Source organism: Danio rerio, chromosome 4, assembly GCF_049306965.1.
Source record: "Danio rerio strain Tuebingen ecotype United States chromosome 4, GRCz12tu, whole genome shotgun sequence".
Taxonomy (NCBI): Eukaryota; Metazoa; Chordata; class Actinopteri; order Cypriniformes; family Danionidae; genus Danio; species Danio rerio.
The window spans coordinates 69,594,462-69,615,557 of NC_133179.1; the positions used below are offsets into that span (position 1 = coordinate 69,594,462).

Genomic DNA, 21,096 nt, shown 5'->3' on the forward strand with positions numbered 1-21,096 from the left:
TGAAAAATGACATGTACATCAGTATTCACAGCCTTTTTGCAGTGAAGCTCTACATTGAGCTCAGGTACATTCTGTTTCCACTGATCATTCTTGAGATGTTTCAGCAGCTTAATTGAAGTTCACCTGTGCTAAATTCAGTTGATTGGACATCATTTGAAAATCATACACCGGTCTATATAAGCTCCCAGGGTTGACGGTGCATGTCAAAGCACAAACCAAGCCTGAAGACAAGGGAACTGTCTGTAGACCTCAGAGACAGGATTATCTTGAGGCACAAGGCTGGGGAAGGTTACAGAAACATTTCTGCAGCTCTGAAAGTTCCAATGAGCACAGCGGCCTCCATCATACGTAAGTGATAAATGTTTGGAACCACCAGGACTCTTCCTAGAGCTAGCTGGCCATCTAAGCTGAGTGATCAGGGAGAATGGCCTTAGTCAGGGAGGTGATCAATAACCCGATGGCCACTCTGTCTAAGCTCCAGCATTCTTCTGTGGAGAGAGGAGAACCTTACAGAAGGACAACCATCTGTGCAGCAATCCACCAATCAGGCCTGTATGGTAGAGTGGCCAGACGGAAGACACTCCCCGCCTGGAATTTGCCAAAAGGCATCTGAAGGACTCTCAGAACATCAGAAACTAAATTCTCTAGTCTGATGAGTCTAAAATTGAACTCTTTGGCGTGAATGTCAGGCGTTACGTTTGGAGAAAACCAAGCCCCGGTCATCACCAGGCTAATGCCATCCCTACAGTGAAGCATGGTGGTGGCAGCATCATGCTTTGAGGATGTTTATCAGCAGCAGGAACTGGAAGACTAGTCAGGATAGAGGGAAAGATGAATGCAGCAATGTACAGAGACATCCTGAATGAAAACCTGCTTCAGAGTGCTATCTTTCATCTTACCCAGACTACCCCATGGTAGCCACAAGAATCTCGCACTGCCTGGAGGGCATCTCAGCTTAGATGAAAGCCCATAACCTGCTGCTTAACCTGGCAAAAACTGAACTTCTTGTCTTCCCAGCAACATCACACATATAACATAATTTCTCAATCATCCACAATTGCCCCATGTAGTTTGATAAGGAATCTTGGGGTGATCCTGGATAATCGGCAGCTTAATCTAGCACTCTTCAACATTGGAAAAATTAGACCCTTCTTAACAGATCATGCTGCTCACCTTTTAGTCCAAGCTCTTGTCATTTTAATACTGGACTACTGCAATGCTCTTCTAGCTGGTCTCCCATCTTACACCCTTAAACCTCTACAGATGATCCAGAATGATGCAGCTCATATGGTCTTCGATGAGCCAAAGAAAGCCCAAGTAACGCCTCTCTTTACTTCTCTGCATTGGTTACTGGTCAAAGATGCTTGCTTACAGAACAGCCACTGCACCTTCGTTCCACCACTTGCTCCTTAAGGTCTACATCCCCTCCAGGAGCCTCTGGTCAGGGATTGAGCACCTCCTTGTGGTACCATCGCAGAAAGTCTGTAAGTACCTTTCCAAAACCTTAAATGTTTCTCGCAGGTGAAACGATCTTCCCATTCGCACATGGACCTCAGATTCACTGGTATCCTTCAAATGACAACTAAAAATCTTTTCTGAGAGCACCTGAATCCCGACAAAGAAAACGTAGACCGCTCTTCTTTCTTCCACCAACCCAAAATACTATCAATTCTGAGTGTGCCTCATACAGGTGAGTGGGCTTAACAAACCACCTACAGAAACATTTTTCTCAAAAAGAATCGAACACTCTTAGTCTAGCACTAAATTCTTTGAGCACAAACAAGTCACTTTGAATAACAAGCACTTCTTGTGCGTATTGCCTCTTCTTGTGGAATCACTGAACGCCTCCTTAAGTTGTCTTGAACAAATGCATCTGCTTAATGTCTAAACATAAATGCAAGTATAAAAGAAGAAGTGATGACAGAGCAAGACGAGAGAAGAGCAGGCCTCGCACTTGTGTTTTGTTTGCCTTTCGGTTTGGCGGTAGTCACCACCCTTTTGTACATTTTCGTAATTGAAATGATTGGAAGTTTGTTGGTTCTCCGCCTCCCGTTTCCAGATGGCCATCAACTTCATTACAGTGGTGCCGAATCCTGCGAGAAGGAGGGACATGCATGGAGAGGAGCAAGGGACGAGGGACTAATCGCCGGCAAGGAAATAGCCAGGAGCCATCTCAGGCCCCGTTTACACTAATGCGTTTTAGTTTGAAAACGCAGAAGTTTTGCTACGGTTACGACAACCGTCCACACTACGCCGGAGTTCTCGAGCGCCGAAAACGGAGCGTTTTGAAAACGCTGGAGAGTCCGTTTTCATTCTAAAACGCTGCTGCTCCGTCTCAGTGTGGATGAGCAAAAACGGAGACATCTGAAAACGGAGGCGGGGCTGCAGACATTCACCTCTCTGATTGGGGCTTTTTCTCAATATTAAGTAGCCCACACACAGTTCAGTCCTGCATCCTCTACCTGTAAGTTCAGACTTCGCAAGTTTGATCAAGGCTGCAGTCTCTTCTCCTCAGTTTGATATGGAAAACAGACTATACCAAGGACACGGGTAAATCTTCAAAGGGAACAGTGTACTTTATAACTTCATTCACATCACCTTGGCTACGTTGTTTCACTTTCTCAACAATAAAATGTAAACATGATTCAAGGAACTGCCTATTTTCATTTTAATATTAACAACTTAGACAGCAGAAATGTTGAGGCGTCGTGCTGCATGAGCGTCATCTTTACTGTGTGGATATTTATAACAAAACGGAGCCTATACCAACAGCCTCCTTTCAATTTCAGTGAAAATACGAAACACAGCCTCTCTTCTGCTGAATATCAGTTTTAATAATCGATAATGGCCATTATAAAAGTATAACAGACAATAAGTTTATACATTATAAGAAAAAAAGGCAAGCGATCAGTCAATATACAGAATAGGCTACGTGGTTACATTAATCATTAACTTATCTTTGCGCTTAGCCAAAACACGTTACCTGCGAACAAGTAATAGATTCCAATGACCAAAGTCAGGGAATATGTCGTTAGATAAAGACAACAAGATGAATGAAATATCCCGTTTAATAAATATAGTGAGATTAGATGCAGCGGGAGATGCTTGATAGGCAGTCCGACTCACAGAGCTCTCATCTGGGTAGATGGGCTGCAACGCTTGCCTGAGAGTGTGTGTGTGGTCACGTGATGTGCGTTTTCAGCGTTTTGGTGTGGACGGAGAGCTGTTCAGAAACGCTGGGTAAAACATGAGTGTGGATCGTTTTCATTCTAAAACGCTGTTTTAAAACAAAACGCACTAGTGTAAACGGGGTCTCAGAAAAGTCCGGGGGAATCAACGCAGTCTGCCAGGAGCCAAAGCACATCATCAGCAGATCCCTCAGCCGGTTGAGTGACGGTGTGTTTGAAGAACCTTTTTTTTTGTCTTCCCTCTCTCTGTCCCTCCTCAAATTTCTATCTCTTCTCCCGCCAAGTATATTTATTCCAAGGAGTCTTGTGGGTGCTGCAACTACACGTTGCAGAGACACAGCGCAAGATCTGTGATTGGTCGACTTGGTAGTGGTGACGAGTTTGGGCAGGGATTAGTGCTGTCAGAGTGAAGAGAGGTTGGTAGTGCGAGTGTTTATCAAGTGGCGAGTCCTACAAGAGCTCTTGTTCTGTTTACTTTGATTAAAATTGTTCATTCATTGGTTCCTCATTATAAAACAATCTCCATGCAAGATAAGTAAATTCTGTCAGAAAACGAGACAGCAGAGCATCCCAATACCTAAACCTGGCAATCAGTATGCAGAACTGAATTAATATAGGAGTTGACAGAGGAAGCCAAAAAGGAGCAGAAGCAAGAGACGAAGTAATGATAATAAAGAAAGAGCAGAGTTTATTGAATATGTTCTGTATGTTTCAATGTTCAGACTTCGTCTGACCAGGACAAATCTAACAACTAACTAACTAAACCAGGGGTGCCCAATCCTGTTCCTGGAGATCTACCTTCCTGCAGAGTTTAGCTCCAACCCTGATCAAAAACTAAGGAGGAGGACATGGTAATTAAGGATAAGTGGGTTTGATCAGGGTTGGAGCTAAGCTCTGCAGGAGGGTAGCTCTCCAGAACCAGGACTGGGTACCCTGGAACTAAACGATTCAATGATAATTACAATTTATTTTCTTGAAGCAATGCACGCGTTTGACAGCTCTAATAAACATATATAATTAGCAATAAGTTTTTATTAATATCAATAAGTATGTTGGTTGGATGGCAGAGGGTTGTCGTGGATGAAGGACGAAAGTGAAGAGTGGGTGGGCTGTCGCAAACGAAAGTGAAGAGGGTTGGGGAGTCACGAAAGAAAGTAATAGTGAACAGCAGATGGGGAAAAGGGCGGTTGAGGAGGGGGATCGGTAAAGTCAGGTGCCGGGTCAGGCTTCAAAAGTGCCAAATCCGGCTCAAATTAAGCCCTGCTCTGAGATCACGTTCACCATTACATACACAAGTCCACTTAAGGTAGTGACTGAAATGAGCGAGACAATTGGAGCACTAACTCGCTAACTATGTGGCTTTAAGTAAATAATGTATTTAGAAACTTGGGATGCCGTCTTGTTGTCAGGTGTGGACATTCATTTGATGCACAAACTCTCAGTGCATTATGGGAAATTTTTTAGCATACACTATGGTTTCGGACAGCACAAGAAATAGCTGCTCCTCCAAACGGTGCACTATTTAGGGGTATTGAGTGCTTTTAAATGCAGCAGTGGAGTAAATCATAAAGGGCGCAGCAGCATTGGATGTTTGTTGCTAGATTAATCGGCAAGACAGGGCTGAAATGCTCACTTTGGCAAATCTTGAGGATTGTTATTGTGGCCAGACTTGCAGGCTTGCTTGGCCATGTGTAATTTGCGGGTCCTTACAGTGAACCTCTTTTCAGACTGAAAGCATGTAATCTCCTCTGTGTGGATCTTCATGTGCAGGTTGAGGTAAATTTTACATACAAATCTCCTTCCACACTCTTTACATGCGAACGGTTTAATTCCAGTGTGATGAGTTCTCATGTGTATAATTTGGCTCTTTTTACTTGTAAAGCTTTTACCACACTGCGTGCAAGTGAAAGGTTTCTCTCCGGTGTGCGTTCTCATGTGAACATAAAGGCCATGTTTCTGGGCGAAACCCTTTCCGCATTGTGCGCAGGTGTAAGGTCTCTCTCCGCTGTGAACTCTCAAGTGGACTTTAAGGGCTGAATATTGAACAAATCTCTTTCCACACGGTCGGCAGGTATGCGGCTTCTTACCAGTGTGAAAGTTCATGTGAGATTTAAGCAAATATGACGTAACGAATCTCTTTCCACAATGATGACATTGAAAAGGCTTCTCTCCAGTGTGAACTCTCATGTGCACCGTAAGGTTGTGCTTATGGCTGCAACTCTTTCCACACTCTGTACACGAGTAAGGCTTCTCCCCGGTGTGAACTTTCATGTGCGATTCCAAACCTGATTCACTAATGCAATTCCTTCCACACTGATCGCATATGAAAGATTTCTCCGCGTGATTCTTCATGTGCTGGTCAAAGTTTTGTTTCAGTTTAAAACTGCTTCCGCACTGATCACATATGAAATATTTATGTTTGGCGTGAATCCTCTTGTGCCGTTTAAGGTGATGTTTACATACATATCTCTTTTCACACTGATCACATGGAAACGGTTTCTCTCCAGTGTGACGGATAATGTGAGCCGTAAGGGTAGACTTTTGAGCGAAACTCTTACCACACTGTTGGCAGGTATGTGGCTTCTCGCCAGTGTGCACACGAAAGTGAGATTTAAGACTAACCATTTGACTGAATCGTTTTCCACAATGCTGACAGGCAAAAGGCTTCTCCCCAGTGTGAATTCTCATGTGCATTCCAAGTTTTGACTTTTCACTAAAGCTCTTTCCACACTCAGTACACGAGTAAGGCTTCTCTCCGGTGTGAATTCTCATGTGGATTTCAAGTTTTTTCTTTTCATTAAAACTCTTTCCACACACGGTACATGAGAAAGGCCTCTCTCCGGTGTGAATCCTCATGTGGATATTAAAACGCGATTTTTCAGTGAAACTCTTTCCACACACAGTACAGGAGTAAGGCTTCTCTCCGGTGTGAATCCTCATGTGGGTATTAAAACCTGATTTTGCACTGAAACTCTTTCCACACACAGTACATGAGTACGGTTTCTCTCCAGTGTGAATTCTCATGTGAAGATTAAGGCCATGTTTTCGACTAAAGCTTTTTCCACACTGATGACAGGGGAAATGTTTGGTTTTCTCAGCTTCTTCACATAAAGTGTTCTTTGCCACTGAAGATGGTTCATCGGTCATTAAATCGAATTGTTTCCCACACTGATCTTTCTCTTCAATTTCATTCAGTTCTCGAGTCTCTTCTTTCAACACCATCAGCCCTAAAGTGAAAAAACACCAGTTAACACCAGCGTAAAGGCCCTAAACAGCAGACATGAAAATCAACAAAGAATATCTAAACCACTGAGTGCTACAGGGCTCAGCATTAGGTCCAATACTTGTGAAGGCACTCACTGGTGATCAAAACCAGTTTCGAATTACGCTTGGAAATTGTGCGCCAAATTGTCTGGTCATTGAACTGGCTCAAGGGTTTATACCAGGGGTCACCAACCCTGTTCCTGGAGAGCTACCTTCCTGCAGATTCTAGTTGCAACCCTGACCAAACACACCTGTTTGTAATTATCAAGTGCTGCTTTAGGTACTATTAATTGGTTCAGGTGTGTTTGATCAGGGTTGGAGGTAGCTCTCCAGGAACAGGGTTGGTGACCCCTGGTTTATACCATCAGGTTAAAAGAGCGTCGTTGATTTTAACTGTTTTGACCAATACTTTGGCTGCAGATGTTCAGGTACCCTTCAGCCAAGTTGGTAAATGATTTAATCACCTAACAATGGGGCTTTGCAGGATTTTCAGTGGGAAAATCTAGCTAACCGCCCCCCGAAAGACCTTTTTTAAATGACTCCCCTACATGGGTCATGTGCTCGCCATGGGGACATCCTGCCAGATGTACAATTTCGTAGAGACTAAGAGATCTCAGGAAATGAATGCATTCAAATGAAAGACAATCTCTTAAAATGTTAGAACTAAGGCAGATGCATCTTTGAATAATGTGCCATAGTTGTCTTCATACGCTGTTTTTATTCCAACCAACCAGGTTAATGAATGTGTTGTTTTAACCATTACAGCAGATTAAAATGATCTGTATGTGTCTGAAATGTATGATGTCTGGTATTAAACAAAAGCTAGTGACATTTGCAATACATTGGTGTATATGGAAAACTAGTAGTACAGACAGTATTCGTTTAGTAACATTTGATGTAAGATACAAACTTACAAGAGATTTTACCACGTGAAATCAACATGCAACCTGTTAAGAATTGACCCTTACTACAATGGAACAGGGCATGGCCCTGCCCTTCATGGCAACTGCTCTTTGCAAGACTGTGCCATAGGGATGGTCCAAACCAGGTCACTTAAAAACACCCCGCAACATAAAAACGTTGCTTTTTGCATTAGCTGGTGGAACGAAGGCAAGCTAGTAAGTTCTGCGCAGGTAAACCTCACTTCTTTGACCTTTAAAGGTGCTCTATCGACAGACGCTACAGGCCATGGTCTTTAGCCTCCTTGTTGAGCAACCGACTCCCATGTGAAAGGTCGCCGGTTTGATACCAGCTCGGAGCGGGTTTGGGTGGCGTAGGACCGGCAGGGTTACATTGGTGCCGTGACCCGGATGGGAGTGAGGTTTAGAGGGGTGAGTGTAACGGAGGCCAGCTAGTAAGTGCTGTGCAAGTAAACCTCACTCATCTGACCTCTAAAGGTGCTCTAGCGACAGACACTAGAGGCCATGGTCTTTAGCCTCCTTGTTACAGCAACTGACTCCCTTGCAGAAGGTTGCTGGTTCGATTCTCTGAAGCCGCACAAACTACCGCGAACTGACTCTCAGCAGTCCGGCACCTCGGTACCTCCATTCAGGAGTGAGGGAACCCAAGGATGTCACTGAAGCCACCAACCCCCCCAAGGCCAGCCCGGCGAGGGAAACTCAAGACTTCCAGCAAAAAGAGCAAGTAACACAAACTACAGTTGTCTCTTGCTGATCTGGTGCAGATTGATCTCAAGCAGTTAAAGATAAGCCATATCTCTGCTTTTGTGGTTTCTCAGGTGTTATTCAAAGACCTTGCAAGAAGTATTAGAATTAATTTGGGATGGTTGTTCAACTCATTGCACATCCTCTGAACTGTCTCTGTGTGTGCGTTTGTTTGTTGTTTGCTTATTACATAGTTAGTTTCATGTACGGTAGTGTAGCTCAATAAATCGTTGTTCTCATTTTTTAAGAACTGTGCTTCTTGTTTATGTGCTTCCAAGTCATTGCCTCGAGCTGTATATACTGTTACATTGCTAAAAAGTTAACCCAATACTGTGTTATTTTATTATCATTGGCCCATGGAAATAACGGCCACAGAATCAATGATTCGACTCTTCAAGATCCGATTCATTGAAATATGCTAATGAATCGCTGATCGATTCATTGAAATGAGCTAATGAATCGCTGATCGATCTTATAACGTAGGCTGATCCCCTACACTTGTACACTGGCTGCCTGTTAAGTTTCGTATTGAATTTAAAATATTACTTCTCACCTATAAAGTTCTAAATAATCTAGCTCCTGTTTATCTAACCAACCTTCTGTCTTGCTACAATCCAACTCGCTCTTTAAGATCTCAAAATTCAGGGCTTCTGGTAGTACCTAGAATAGCAAAATCAAGTAAAGGAGGTCGAGCCTTCTCTTTCATGGCTCCTACACTCTGGAATAGCCTTCCTGGTAATGTCCGAGGCTCAGACACACTCTCCCAGTTCAAAACTAGATTAAAGACCTATCTGTTTAGTAAAGCATACACTCAATGCATCACCTAGCGGGTTCCACACAGGCTTCTGCATCTTGTTTATATACACTATGAACAGCAGCTACGCTAATTATTTTCTTTATTCTCTATTTTCACCTGGGGATACTCATCCCGAGGTCCTCAGATTATGCGGAGTCACTGATTGGATCCAAGACCAGCGACGAGATGATCCCAAGGATTCCATATCCGGGACCAGGCCATATCCTGAGCTGCTGCTGCGCTGATGGTCATGGGGAGTGGAGAACATGAGTCTGATTCCAGCGACGCTCCGGGGACAGACGAGTATTCGCTGAGGCCATCTTCCAGCCTCCACCACGGCGACTGAAGCTCTGCACAAGACTTTTGGCCAGTGGAGAAATTAAAATGGTCGTGCCCAACTGAGTCTGGTTCCCTCAAGGTTTTTTTTTTCTTCACTCCCATCAGGTGAAGTTTTTTTTCCCTCTCCGCTGTCGCCACTGCCTCGCATGGTTCAGGATTGGTAGAGCTACGCATCGATGAATTTGCTCTTCAGTGTTTGAACTCTCAGTAATGATTAAATCACACTGAACTGAGCTGAACTGAACTAAACTGAACTTAAACACTAAAACCTGAACCACACTGTTCCAGTTACTATGACCATTTATGTGAAGCTGCTTTGACACAATCTACATTGTAAAAGCACTATACAAATAAAGCTGAATTGAATTGAATTGAACTTGTAACTTTGTAAATATTTCCACTACAAATTTTACGTTTTTACTGTCATGCAAGGTTTCTGCAGGTCCTGAAGTCTTAGATCTTAAACTTATATTGTTAAGAAAGGGAAACTAACGGTTAAAACCTTAACGACTGGTGTGTTAGATGAAGAGAAGATTCAGAGTCGGAGATTCAATAAAAATTAGGAGAGTTTACTGAAGGTAGTTTGCAGTTCAATGGCAGAGGGGCTTCTCAATCGCATAGAGTTAGCTGGTTCGCTGGCCTCTGGCTTTCGTTTCCACTGCCAAAAGGGTAACATGGTACTTTTAGTGGGTGTGATGTAGATACTTGTGTATAAATGTAAATTACTAACGTCTCAATGAACATGATTTGATTATAACTGCAGATCAATGATAATGCAAAATAGCGTACTGCAAGGTCTGCAATTATATCAATTGTAACATTTAGGGTTATATTGTTTATAATATATATTCAACAGCTTCAGAGGCTGTTAAAGAATGGGTTTTATGTCAAGGCAGAGAAAGGAAAAGTTCATTTTTTCCAGGGCACACTGTGTCAGTCAAGGGGATGCAAGGCTCTGCAGAGGTTTCTGGGCTTTGCCAGTTTTATCGCCATTCATTCGCAAGTTCAGCCAGCTCTCCGTGCCTGACTACTTTAACCTCCACCAAAACACTGTTTAGCTGGTTGAGCGCAGATCAAGCTGCGTTCACTAAATTGAAAGCTCGATTCTCATAGCCCCTGATCCTTCTCAGCAGCTTGTGGTGGAGGTTGACGCATCAAACGAAGGGGTGGGAGCTATCCTGTCCCAGCGTTTCTCCTCGGGTGGTAAGATGCATCCCTGCGTATTTTTTTTTTACTGATTATCTGCCACCTAACGTTGGTAATAGGGAGTTGCTGGCTGTTAAACTCGCGTTCTTTTATCGTTTGGACCGATCACATAAATCTTGAATACATAAAATCTCATAAATATGGGTAGCAACTGAAATCTGCAGGAAGGTAGATCTCCAGGAACAGGATTGAGCACCCCTGCTCTAGGCAGGCTCGGTTGGTGTTATTTTTTAGATGGTTTGATTTTAAAATTTTCTATCGACCGCGTTCCAAGAACACCAAACCTGACGCATTATCCTGTCCTACCCAGAGCTTACCGTTCCACAGAAGATTTGTATTTCTGCCATGACATGGGAGATTGAGTCGAAGGTTCGCACTGCCTTGGAAGGGGTAGCAGCTGGGCTGTCAGCCCACTGTCAGTGCTATCAAGACCCACATCTTGTTAGATTTTGGCATCGTCGTGTTAAATAATTAATTTATAACGGATTTATTAATTGTAGCTTATCGTTGACCCGCATGGTCTTTGTTTATAATTAATCATAAAAAGCAGCTTCTACCGCAATTTTGTTACACAACTAATATAACAACGATTTGACATTGGTATTTTCGATTCTATGCAAAAATTAAACATAAGAAATAAAAAATGACCAAAATCAAACTTATTCCGCAATCATTATTCTTATCAACCTACCATTTTTAATTTGTGCATTGAAATGAATATCAAGTCTCTATTTGTGTTTTTACAAGTTTCTTTTCTCAGATTTTTGGCTTCCTAATTAAAAATTTGAGCTCAGAGCAAGATGCAAACCTCAAAGCTGACCTGAAGCTTGTCATCTTGGAGTAGATGAAAGGCAAAAATAGCAATGATGCCACTCTGAGTATGACGCGCAAAGCAGACTTGCTTAATCCACGATACAGAAGGGATCACATGAAACCACCTGAACTAAAGCTAAGCGCCACAAAAACTGAACTGGCTGCCGAAATTGCGGCACCAGCAGCAGAAACTCATCCATCACCCGTCCCTGCACGGAAGAGAAAAAGAGGCAGAGGAATGGTACCATGCCTCCTCCCACAAAAACACGTAGCCTAATCTTGTAAGTAAAGAATTTTCAAATATTTATAACTAAAAATTAATCTGGGCTCGACAATAAGGACTGCCCGATGGGCCGGGGCCAGCGTGTGAGACGCTCAGGGCAGTGTACAGTATGGTTACTGGCCCGATCGGTGGTGTCACAAAGGTTTACCCAGGGTTCAACGCTAAGGATTTTTTCTACTGGCCTGATTGGGCCAGCGGTTCAGATTTTTACGTGCCCTGCCAATATTTTCCCCAATATTGGCCCCACCAAACAAAAGTTAATAGCCATTTCTTAGCCACGTGTTTTTAATATTGTGTCAAAAATGTGTTTGAATCTAGAATTGAAATTTAAAAAATGTTAATAAATGTATAATGAGCAAACCGTCAACGTAAATGTCTGCTTCAAAGACTTTCTTTTAGCCTCATAATTTATCGTTGACGTCATTTTTCTGGCCCCGGACCACCGGGCAGTCCTTATTGCTGAGCCCTGTTATCCTTGGCTGCGACTGTCTGACAATTGCGTGCAAACACAATCTTAGGGTGCTTACAAACACAGACGTTTGTTTCGGAATCGGTCTCGTTTCTCGGTAATTAGCGCGGTTTGTTTGCCATATGCGAATTCAGCAATCGCGCTCGGATCCGCACCAAAGCAATCAGTCTGAGATTGCCTGTATGAGGTGGTCTCTGCTCGATTGAGCTGATGGATTGTAGTGTGACTACAAAACAATCCAACAAACCAGGCTATATCCTGGTGCATTATGATTGTGTAATAGCCTCATATAAGGCGATGAAGAGAGTAGGAAAGGATGTCATTCCCTCACGGCAAATGTGTGTTTCGTGTCTAATATGAAAGTGAAAGCCGAGAGCTGTTTATCCGTTAGGAAAATTGACCGAAGTTATCGTCTGATCGTTTTTCCATATTTTAATCTCATAATATGTTGTGTTAGAACTGTTGTTTTGTTCATTTCTGCGCTGACAGCACAAAAGAAAGATCAACATTGATCTGCTTCGGTTCATCTGCTATTTCTCTCTATAATTTAACTACTTAAACTCTGCGGACCAGCTACAGAGTCCGTGACGTCATCGACTTTCGCTTTCAGATTTAAAGGGCTAGCGTTGCACCAGACCCCCGTGAGTGGTGTCGTTTGAAAGTGTAGAATCTATATTTTATGCACATATGCATCACTTTGGTTTTTGTTCTACTGTACAAAAGTTATTTAAACTTAAATACACAGTATTTTGGATACCCGAGCTAGGTACTTTACATTGGTTCATTTTCATATTTTTTTATATGACACATGTACAAGTTATAGCTCAAATGAAAGCTCTTGCCGGTGCTCATACAGTTCTAGCATTCTTTTATCTGAATTATATTCATATGCCAAACAGTTGTTGAATGAATTGTGGTGTTTCCATGGCGCAGAAGTGTAAACAATACATTCATGATCAATAAGCAGCCCCAGATAGCACAGACAGCTGTCATCTCTTACCTTATGCTGTGTGCTTCAGGGCCATTCTCCTCTGTTTTTGAGGTGATGTGCATAAGTAATCCTTTTATATGTCTGATGTGGTCCAAACACAGTGAATTACGTTTGATCGAACAAAAGAATAGTGAACTATGTAAACAAGGATCGGTCTCTGTGGCTTGTACAGCCCCTCTCATCAGCTGGAATGCAATAACTTTTGCATAGATTATGGTGGAGACATTTTTCTTTTTTCCTATGATTACAGACATGTGCCGGAACCACAAAAATTAATTACAGCACGCTAGACCACACACAACCTAAAAGGTACACTTTCAAATTTGAGTTCATAAAAAAAAATACAAAAAGCGCCTCTTTTTTTAGGTGTTCATTATAACACAGGCAACATATACAGTTATTTTAAACACTTTCAATAGCGTTTTATGAAAATTCAAAGGGTTTTCTTCAAAATGAAATGAATACCAAATTTTTGCATTTACATCTCTTTATGTGGATTTGGGAAGCTTTTAAATTTGGGTAGGCAAAATCCAGGCGGAAATCCCCAAATAGCAGCAGAGTTTAAGTGGTTAGGCCTAGTGCAGAATTCTAGCCAACGTTTCTTTAATAGATTCATTCTATAGATCGATTTTTACAAAACTTGACAACTGAAATGAGGCTCTGTATGGGAAAGTCTCACCTTTCCCATTTATATTAGGTGACGATGTCTTTAGGTGTTAAAATTAAAGTGCACACTTTCACTTATAAAATATTCTATACACAACTGCTCAAACGTTTGGGGTCAGTATGATTGTTAAATGTTTTAACATCAGCTTCTCCTGCTCACCAAGGCTGCATTTATTTCAACATAAATACAGTACAAACGGGGGGGGGGGGGGGGGGGGGCGCTGTCGCGCGAATACGATGTAGACGCGTTCACAGTGAGCTCCTCACAGGTGACATTTCATTTAAGAAATAATCAGACCTAGAAGTTAATTTCAAACTTTAATGTGCTTTGACACGGCTTATACATACGTTCGGACAGTAAATTTGTGGATATCGTGTGTAGAATGGCTGCTCCTGGCAACAAACGAGGTGGAAAAGAGACACGAGCTAATACGGCTAACGTTAGCTCGGGTGACTCACGAGGTACCCACGAGGGAGAACCACTTTCAGCTGAAATGTTTAAACAATCGCTGGAGTCTATAAAAAATGACATTTGCATTAAAATTGAAAGTGCGATCAGCGGTCTACAATCAGACATCAACGGAGTGAAGGAAGAGTTGACTTCAGCTGTAGCCACAATTCAACAATCCCTTGGCTCGCAGAAGGAGCGGCTGAGAGCTGTCGAGGATTCGGCGACAGCAACGAGCAATTCTTTAACGTACCTTGAAACTACCGTGGCTAAACTTCAGACTGAGGTTACGGCTCTGTCTTTAAAGTGTGAAGATCTTGAAAGCAGATCAAGGAGGAATAACATCAGACTGATCGGAATAAGCGAGGGAGAAGAAGGCAACCGTCCAACGGAGTTTGTTTCAAACTTTCTCCGCGACCTGTTGAACATGGAGGAGAAGCCGCTGCTTGATCGAGCTCACAGGTCACTTCAACCAAAGCCCAAACCGGGTCAACCACCCAGGCCCTTCATCATTAGAGTCCACTTCTTCCATATTCGTGAACAGATTCTCCAAGCGGTGCGTCAAGAAGGAAGGCTGACATACAAGGGAAAGCCCGTCTTTCTTTTTCCTGATCTCACGGCTAACGAAGCCAAGAAAAGAGCGGCTTTTGGAGAAGTGCGCAAATTCATACGGAACGTTGAAGGGGCTCGATTTGGCTTTCGTCATCCCGCCAGATTCCGAATTACCTTGCCGGGTAATACAGAGCAGCTATTTACGGACCCCCACAAAGCGATGGAATATGTGAAAAACAGCCTTGCAGCTGACGCGAGTGGAACAAAGACCAGTGTTATGCCCGAATAACTGAAAATCACTTGTCGGCTACCTTCTGAGATGACTGTCCATTCCAGATTTTCTTGCAAGGTACTTTATCTTTGGAATAAGGAGAACTGATTGCATTTTACTTGGACCAGTCCATTGTTCTACTATTATTTCATTCTCAAAAAAACAGAACACTGCATCTGACTGTTTATTAGCCTAATAACCAGATAAATACAGTTCAAACTGTAAGATTGTGAAATGTTATGGCACTATAAAATAACTGTTTAAAAGTAGTTTATCATTTAATGTAGAGATTTTAAAGTAGATTTTTCAGCTTCATCACTCCAGTCTTCAGAGTCACGTGATGCTTCAGAAATCACCCTGACATTAATTATTATTGCTGTTGTTATTCATTCATTTTCTTGTCGGCTTAGTCCCTTTATTAGTCCGGGGTCACCACAGCGGAATGAACCGCCAACTTATCCAGCAGGTTTTTACGCAGCGGATGCCCTTCCAGCCGCAACCCATCTCTGGGAAATGTTGTTGATATTATTATTATTAATGGTAATAGTAATAAAAGCAATAATGACTGGAGTAATCATTTTATTTGAAACTACATAATTAGAAAGCAGTTATTTAAAATTGTAATGAATATTTAACTTTTTTTTCACATTTAACAAATGCCCTCTTGATCAACTAAATAATTTTTCTTAAAAACAAAATATGAAAGAAATTAGTAAAACTGACCCCAAACTTTTGACTGGTACCGTAAATACATATACATACACACTATCAAATTTAGTCACATCACAATTGTATTTTTTTAAATTGTCAGTTTGTGACGCTAAATAAACAGGGTAGATATTACAATTATGTTCGGCTTTTGACACGTTATTTAAAATACTGTATGTAGCTAAAAAAAAGTTTTTAACTTTTTCTGGTGGGGCCAGTGAAGATTTCGGCAGGGCAAGTAAAAATCTGAACCATCGGGCTAGTAGAAAAATTCCTTAGCATTGAACCCTGTTAATAAACCCTAACAGCATGATGTAGACAGAGTATACAGGCTAATGTTTGCATTATTCTTTTATTATTTAGCTTCACCGTCGCCTTAAGGCCGGATTGTGAAGAGAAGTGGAGAAACAAATCCTGCAGAGCCTTTATCTTAATGTTATTATTGCCAAATACCCGTCATCATTTATTTTAATTTATTTTGTAAGGAAAGACTTATTTTTATTGGTGTGTTGGCCAATTTAAAGGCTAAGTGTATGTTCCTAGGCGCTAAAATGTTACGATGTTACAGAGGACTTATTTTATTTCTGTGTTCCAACTTCTAATGCTGCGTTCACACCAGGGGCCTCATGTACGAAGACTTGCGTGGAAATCTTACTAAAACATTGCGTACGCACGAAGCTGTAAATGTGCGTACGCAGAAAAAAATTCAGATGTATGAAACACTGCGTACGCCGAATCTCACGCATATTCTTTTGTACATCTGAATGAACGTGAAACTGAGTGCAACATGCACGAGCACAAAACCCCTCCCTGCCTCCTCCCCCGTATGAATATGCTAATGACTATGCTAATGGAAAAACCCAACGAAAAAGCAACGGCAAAATCAAGCAAAAAGAGAAACTTTGAACAGAATGTGAATTGGAGGTGCTGCTTTCGGAGGTAGACCGGAGAAAAGCGGTGTTATTTGCAAGTTTGTTCTCCGGAATTAACAACAAAAGAAAAAAATAGAGTGGGAGAGTTTAGCTGATACGGTTAACACAGTTGGGTCTGAACATCGCACTGAGTGCATTTAAAAAAGAAATAGTGTGGTTTATAACTGAAAAATGTTGCAATACCCTAAGCGGTCTCAGTGGCGCACCTCATAAGAAGCATGAGATCATGTACAGACATACTCGAGCGTAAACTCGTCTCAAATCCAGCGTCTGATAAATTCTTTCTTCTTTTTTCCCCCGCTACATATCAGATTTTGCCCACTATTTATCAAGAGAAAGACAAGTAGGAATCATCAATAAGTTTGTGCATCATATTTTATTTGCACATTTATTGAATGGAAATGTTTCTGATTCACGCATGCAAATTCATCTTCAGATAGTGTCTTTATAGCAATGTGTGTGCGGTAGATTGCTCAGATTACATTGGGAAAACAGGCGACTGCTGCAATTTGCGCTTTAATGTTTAGCTGGTCAACTGTATGGTATGGAAATCTTACATATCTACTAGATGAACCCGTCTCATACAGCTGCCATTGCAAGGCTCAGACACTTTGTAGAGAAGAATTTAACACAACTGCCTCTAGGAGTCGCCAATGGAAATAAAACAGACACGCACAAAAAATGTGCGTACGCCTGCCAGAAAGCTGCCGTGAAGCTGCGCACATTCCCACGTTCAGTTCATTGTTAGTAAATCCAAACGTGAGCGATTCTGAGCGTGAAACCTGGCGTACGCAAAGTTTTTGTGCGTACGCAGCGTTGATACATGAGGCCCCAGATGCGTCAAGCGCGAGTGATTTACATGTTAAGTCAATGCAAACGCGCGAATAGACATCCTGCGGTGCGATGCGCGCGAATGACGCGGCACGAATGACGCAAATTGCGCGAATGGCGCGGGCCGAATTGAACGTTTTGCGCATTTGACTCGCTTAACGAGCGTTTGGCGCGAATCTCTCGAATTCGAAAATCTGAACTTCAGCGTACATTCGCGCCGCGTTAACCAATCAGAAGCTTGTTCTTGTGGGGGCATGATTGTGACGTAGAACCTGTTGTCGGTGTTCCGAGGGAAATCCTTCAGCCTTCACCGACAACAGTTCATCAAACTGGGCTTGGCTCAGTCAGAAGCACCGCTGAAAGCCTCCGTCATCCAGGTTCAGTTTCTGGAGGAGTTTATGAGCTCACAGAGCTGGATGCACCTCTGAAAGAATGTAGTGGATTCAGACACGACCCTAAACAAATCAACGCTGTTTTTCAGTCTTCATAAAGCAAATAAACAGTTATTTTCTTCATAAAATCCATGTTAGCCATTTAGCTATGAAGCTAGAGTCTTCGGGCAGACAGAAGCACTGCCTATCACGCGAATCCACGTCTGTTCTGAAGTGAATTTGACACGCGAATGAAGCGGGGTTTGACACGCGAATGAAGCGAGTAAACTCAAATGTTCATACGGCTATTTATGGGCGAATATCGCGATTTATCCGCGCCTGGTGTGAACACAGCATAAGAGGCCTATAGCCAGACCCGGCGCCAGGATGTCAGAACTGAGGGGGCATTTTAAATCCACAAGGGGCACTAGACTTGGTGACTGATTTTGGTCTCTTTTGTCCCTTTCATTTAAGGTATTTATTCACGTTTATTAACACTTTGCTTTACTGCCTAAGGTACTGACCTAAGGCAGTAATATATGTTTTTAACGTAAAAATAATATGCACAGTTTCGCTCTTACTGATTTTATTAATGACGGTAATGCAACGATACCGCTTATTAATGCAGACAGATCATGGCTTTTGTGCCAAACGAATGCTTTAAATCATGTTATTCTTCTTATTTATTTACGTTTTATTTCATATAACAGGCCTATGAATGTTTAAAGTTTTAGGAAAAGACGTGAAATATGCCCACACATGCAAGCTGACCCACGTCAGACTATTCGTTTAACCGGTAAATAAATATAGTCAAATAAGCTTATTCGAGACATCACGCTTTACGTAGCCTATTACCCAACCAACATCAGTGTTAGGGAAAAGCTTAATGTTACAATCTGATGTCATTTAAAACAATTACTTCGTTACATTTTAAGGCATTAGTGTAGCCAGAAAAATACCTAAAAAAGATACCTAAATTCGGTTATTACCGTGGAAATTGGTTAAATTTTAGCACGGATAACACGCAACTCAGGCTATATAACTTTTTTCATCATTTTAAATGTAAAAATAAAGATTTATCTTAGGCTATCATAAGTGTGTTTTTTTTTTCGTGATATTGTCCGGTTGACATTTGTAAACCATCATAAACCATTACGCTAGGCCTACCCGTCATGTTATTTATTTATTAAGCCTATTTTAATAGCTTGTTTTCAGGTTATTTTCGTTTTAGGGCCATGAGCTACAAGTCAAAACAAACTCGATATGCTGACTGTATTTTAGCTCTTAAAATAGATCTACAATATATTTTGTGTTGTTTAATTTTGCATGAGCAAATAGCAGTATAGCCGAAATTACATATTTTTAAAAGATGATCATTCAGCCTACCTGCAGCACATGTGAGAGGTTTCTTGGTTGATCCGCGGTAAATCCACGTCAGCACTGTATATCTATTCCATTTATAACACTGCAAACTTGACTTTGCAGGCCGATCATCTTTAAAAGCAAAAGGCATTTATTATCTGTTATACCTAGACTGCTGCTGCATAATGGGATGTTTCTCTACACAACTGTAAAAGTGTGCTTTTTAGCAATGTCAAACATTCAAAAATATAGCTGCAAGCAGCAATTAAGGGGCCAAGCACTATTGGCCAAAAGGTGGCGCTGCTCCAGAAGTTTTTGAGTACTTTCAGGGTATGGGGTTGAAGACGCACACCATGTTTTGTAATATGTGAATGTGTTGGTAAAATATAGCAGTTTGTGCCAAAAATCGAAATGGGCGACGCCCAAATGGCTGACCTGTGAAAATCAGACATCATTCGACTCGACATGCTCTGCCGGATGTAATGAGACCAGTTTTATGAGTTTCGGACGAAAGGTTGAGACGTTATAAGCCAAAATAAAGTTTTTTTGTATCTCCGGACCACTAGGGGGCAGTGCGCCGAAACTCTGCATATAACCTCAAACCCTAGTTGTCATAGCAAACACCAAGTTTGGTGTGAATCGGTGAATGCGTTACGGAGATATCGTCTCAAGTCCATTTTCGCAAGTCCTACGTTAAATTTGATCGCAAGTTAAACAAAAACGGTTGGTCAAATCAACTTGAATTCCATAACTTTTGGTTGGCATGGTCTGTAGATCATGTGATTTAATTTTGGTAAAAATCGAAGAAACGGCCTAGGACGAGTTCGATCAAATAGGTTTTTCGAAAAAATTAAAATAGCGCGAAAAAATAAAAAAAATGACGTCATAGGGTGCGTTTGAATCGGACTGAGCCAAGGAATCAGAGGAAAAAAGAATTTTGATTGTAGCCCAATCGGTTCAAAAGTTATTATTATAAACATACGTGAAAGTTTGGACAAGTGGTGGCGCTAGAGAGTTTGATTTTGAGACTTCATATTTGGTCTGATTAATGTTAATACTGTCCTCTATCATTGTGCCAAATTATACAACTTTCCCGGCTACGCCTATATTGCTGCCATTCAAATCCGGCGGAAGAAACGGAAGAAGAAGGAAGAATAATAATAATAATAATAGGAACGCTAACGGATCCAATAGGTGCCTACGCACCTACGGTGCTTGGCCCCTAATAATCATGAATAAATTTAAATATTATTTATAGTGTAGCCTACTGTGCAGTGAACTATTTATTTGTATTAAAACATTTTTATTAGACTACATCTAACGACTGGCAGTTGCGTCTCTGCTAAAATTAATTTTACAGCAAATTTCTTCTGCGTTTCTTCCTTTTAGAGCTCAAGAGAGTTGTGTTTAAAGAATTAGTTAACCAAAACATTAAGTTGACGAATTAAGCTGCTCGTCTCATGTCACCCACTTTTCTCCCTTGTGGGTTGAGTTCGCTTCCATCGCCGTGTGCGCGTTTTAAAGGCTATTTACTGACCCGACCCGGGGACCAGATCTCTGGACTATAGCGTTAATCTCAGAATTTTCATAATTTAATTGCTATGTCATATATTTTAAAATACTGAAGGTTGGAACGACGGGAGTGTTAGTATTGTATTTTTATTTTTTTTAATTTAGTGCCATGTCAGCAACCAAGGTTATCTTCATGGCAGGAATGTTTCAACAATAAATATACAATTTAAAAATCAACAAATTAAATAAAACATAAATTAGATTTTTTGTGTTAATACATGATAAAAATTCTAAAATCTTTTCTGGTTTCACTTTGTCAAAAATGTCCTTAAAAGAGTTCATTTCATAAAAAGTCCTTCTGGGATCTGTAAAAGCAGGACAGCCCAGTAAAATGTGTTTTACAGTAAGAGGAGTTTTGCAGCACAAACAC

The 21,096-nt window shown here is 41.5% G+C and overlaps 1 protein-coding gene across 14 annotated transcripts in view; it reads right to left on the bottom strand.

Annotated features, from left to right (window-relative positions):
- Positions 1-21,096, bottom strand: part of si:ch73-120g24.5 — a 76,515-nt gene that overhangs the window by 22,795 nt on the left and 32,624 nt on the right. For 4 of the 14 annotated variants that reach the window (XM_073948313.1, XM_073948314.1, XM_021475801.3 and 1 more), the window contains one exon: positions 2,817-6,415. The exons of 5 other annotated variants lie outside the window; for them this stretch is intronic. In XM_073948313.1, coding sequence (XP_073804414.1) covers positions 4,818-6,415 — 1,598 coding nt within the window. In that variant the 3' untranslated portion in view covers positions 2,817-4,817. Of the gene's footprint in view, positions 1-2,816; positions 6,416-21,096 lie in introns of those variants that run through there. 5 more of the 14 variants (XR_012402491.1, XR_012402492.1, XR_012402494.1 and 2 more) reach the window with 2 other exon arrangements.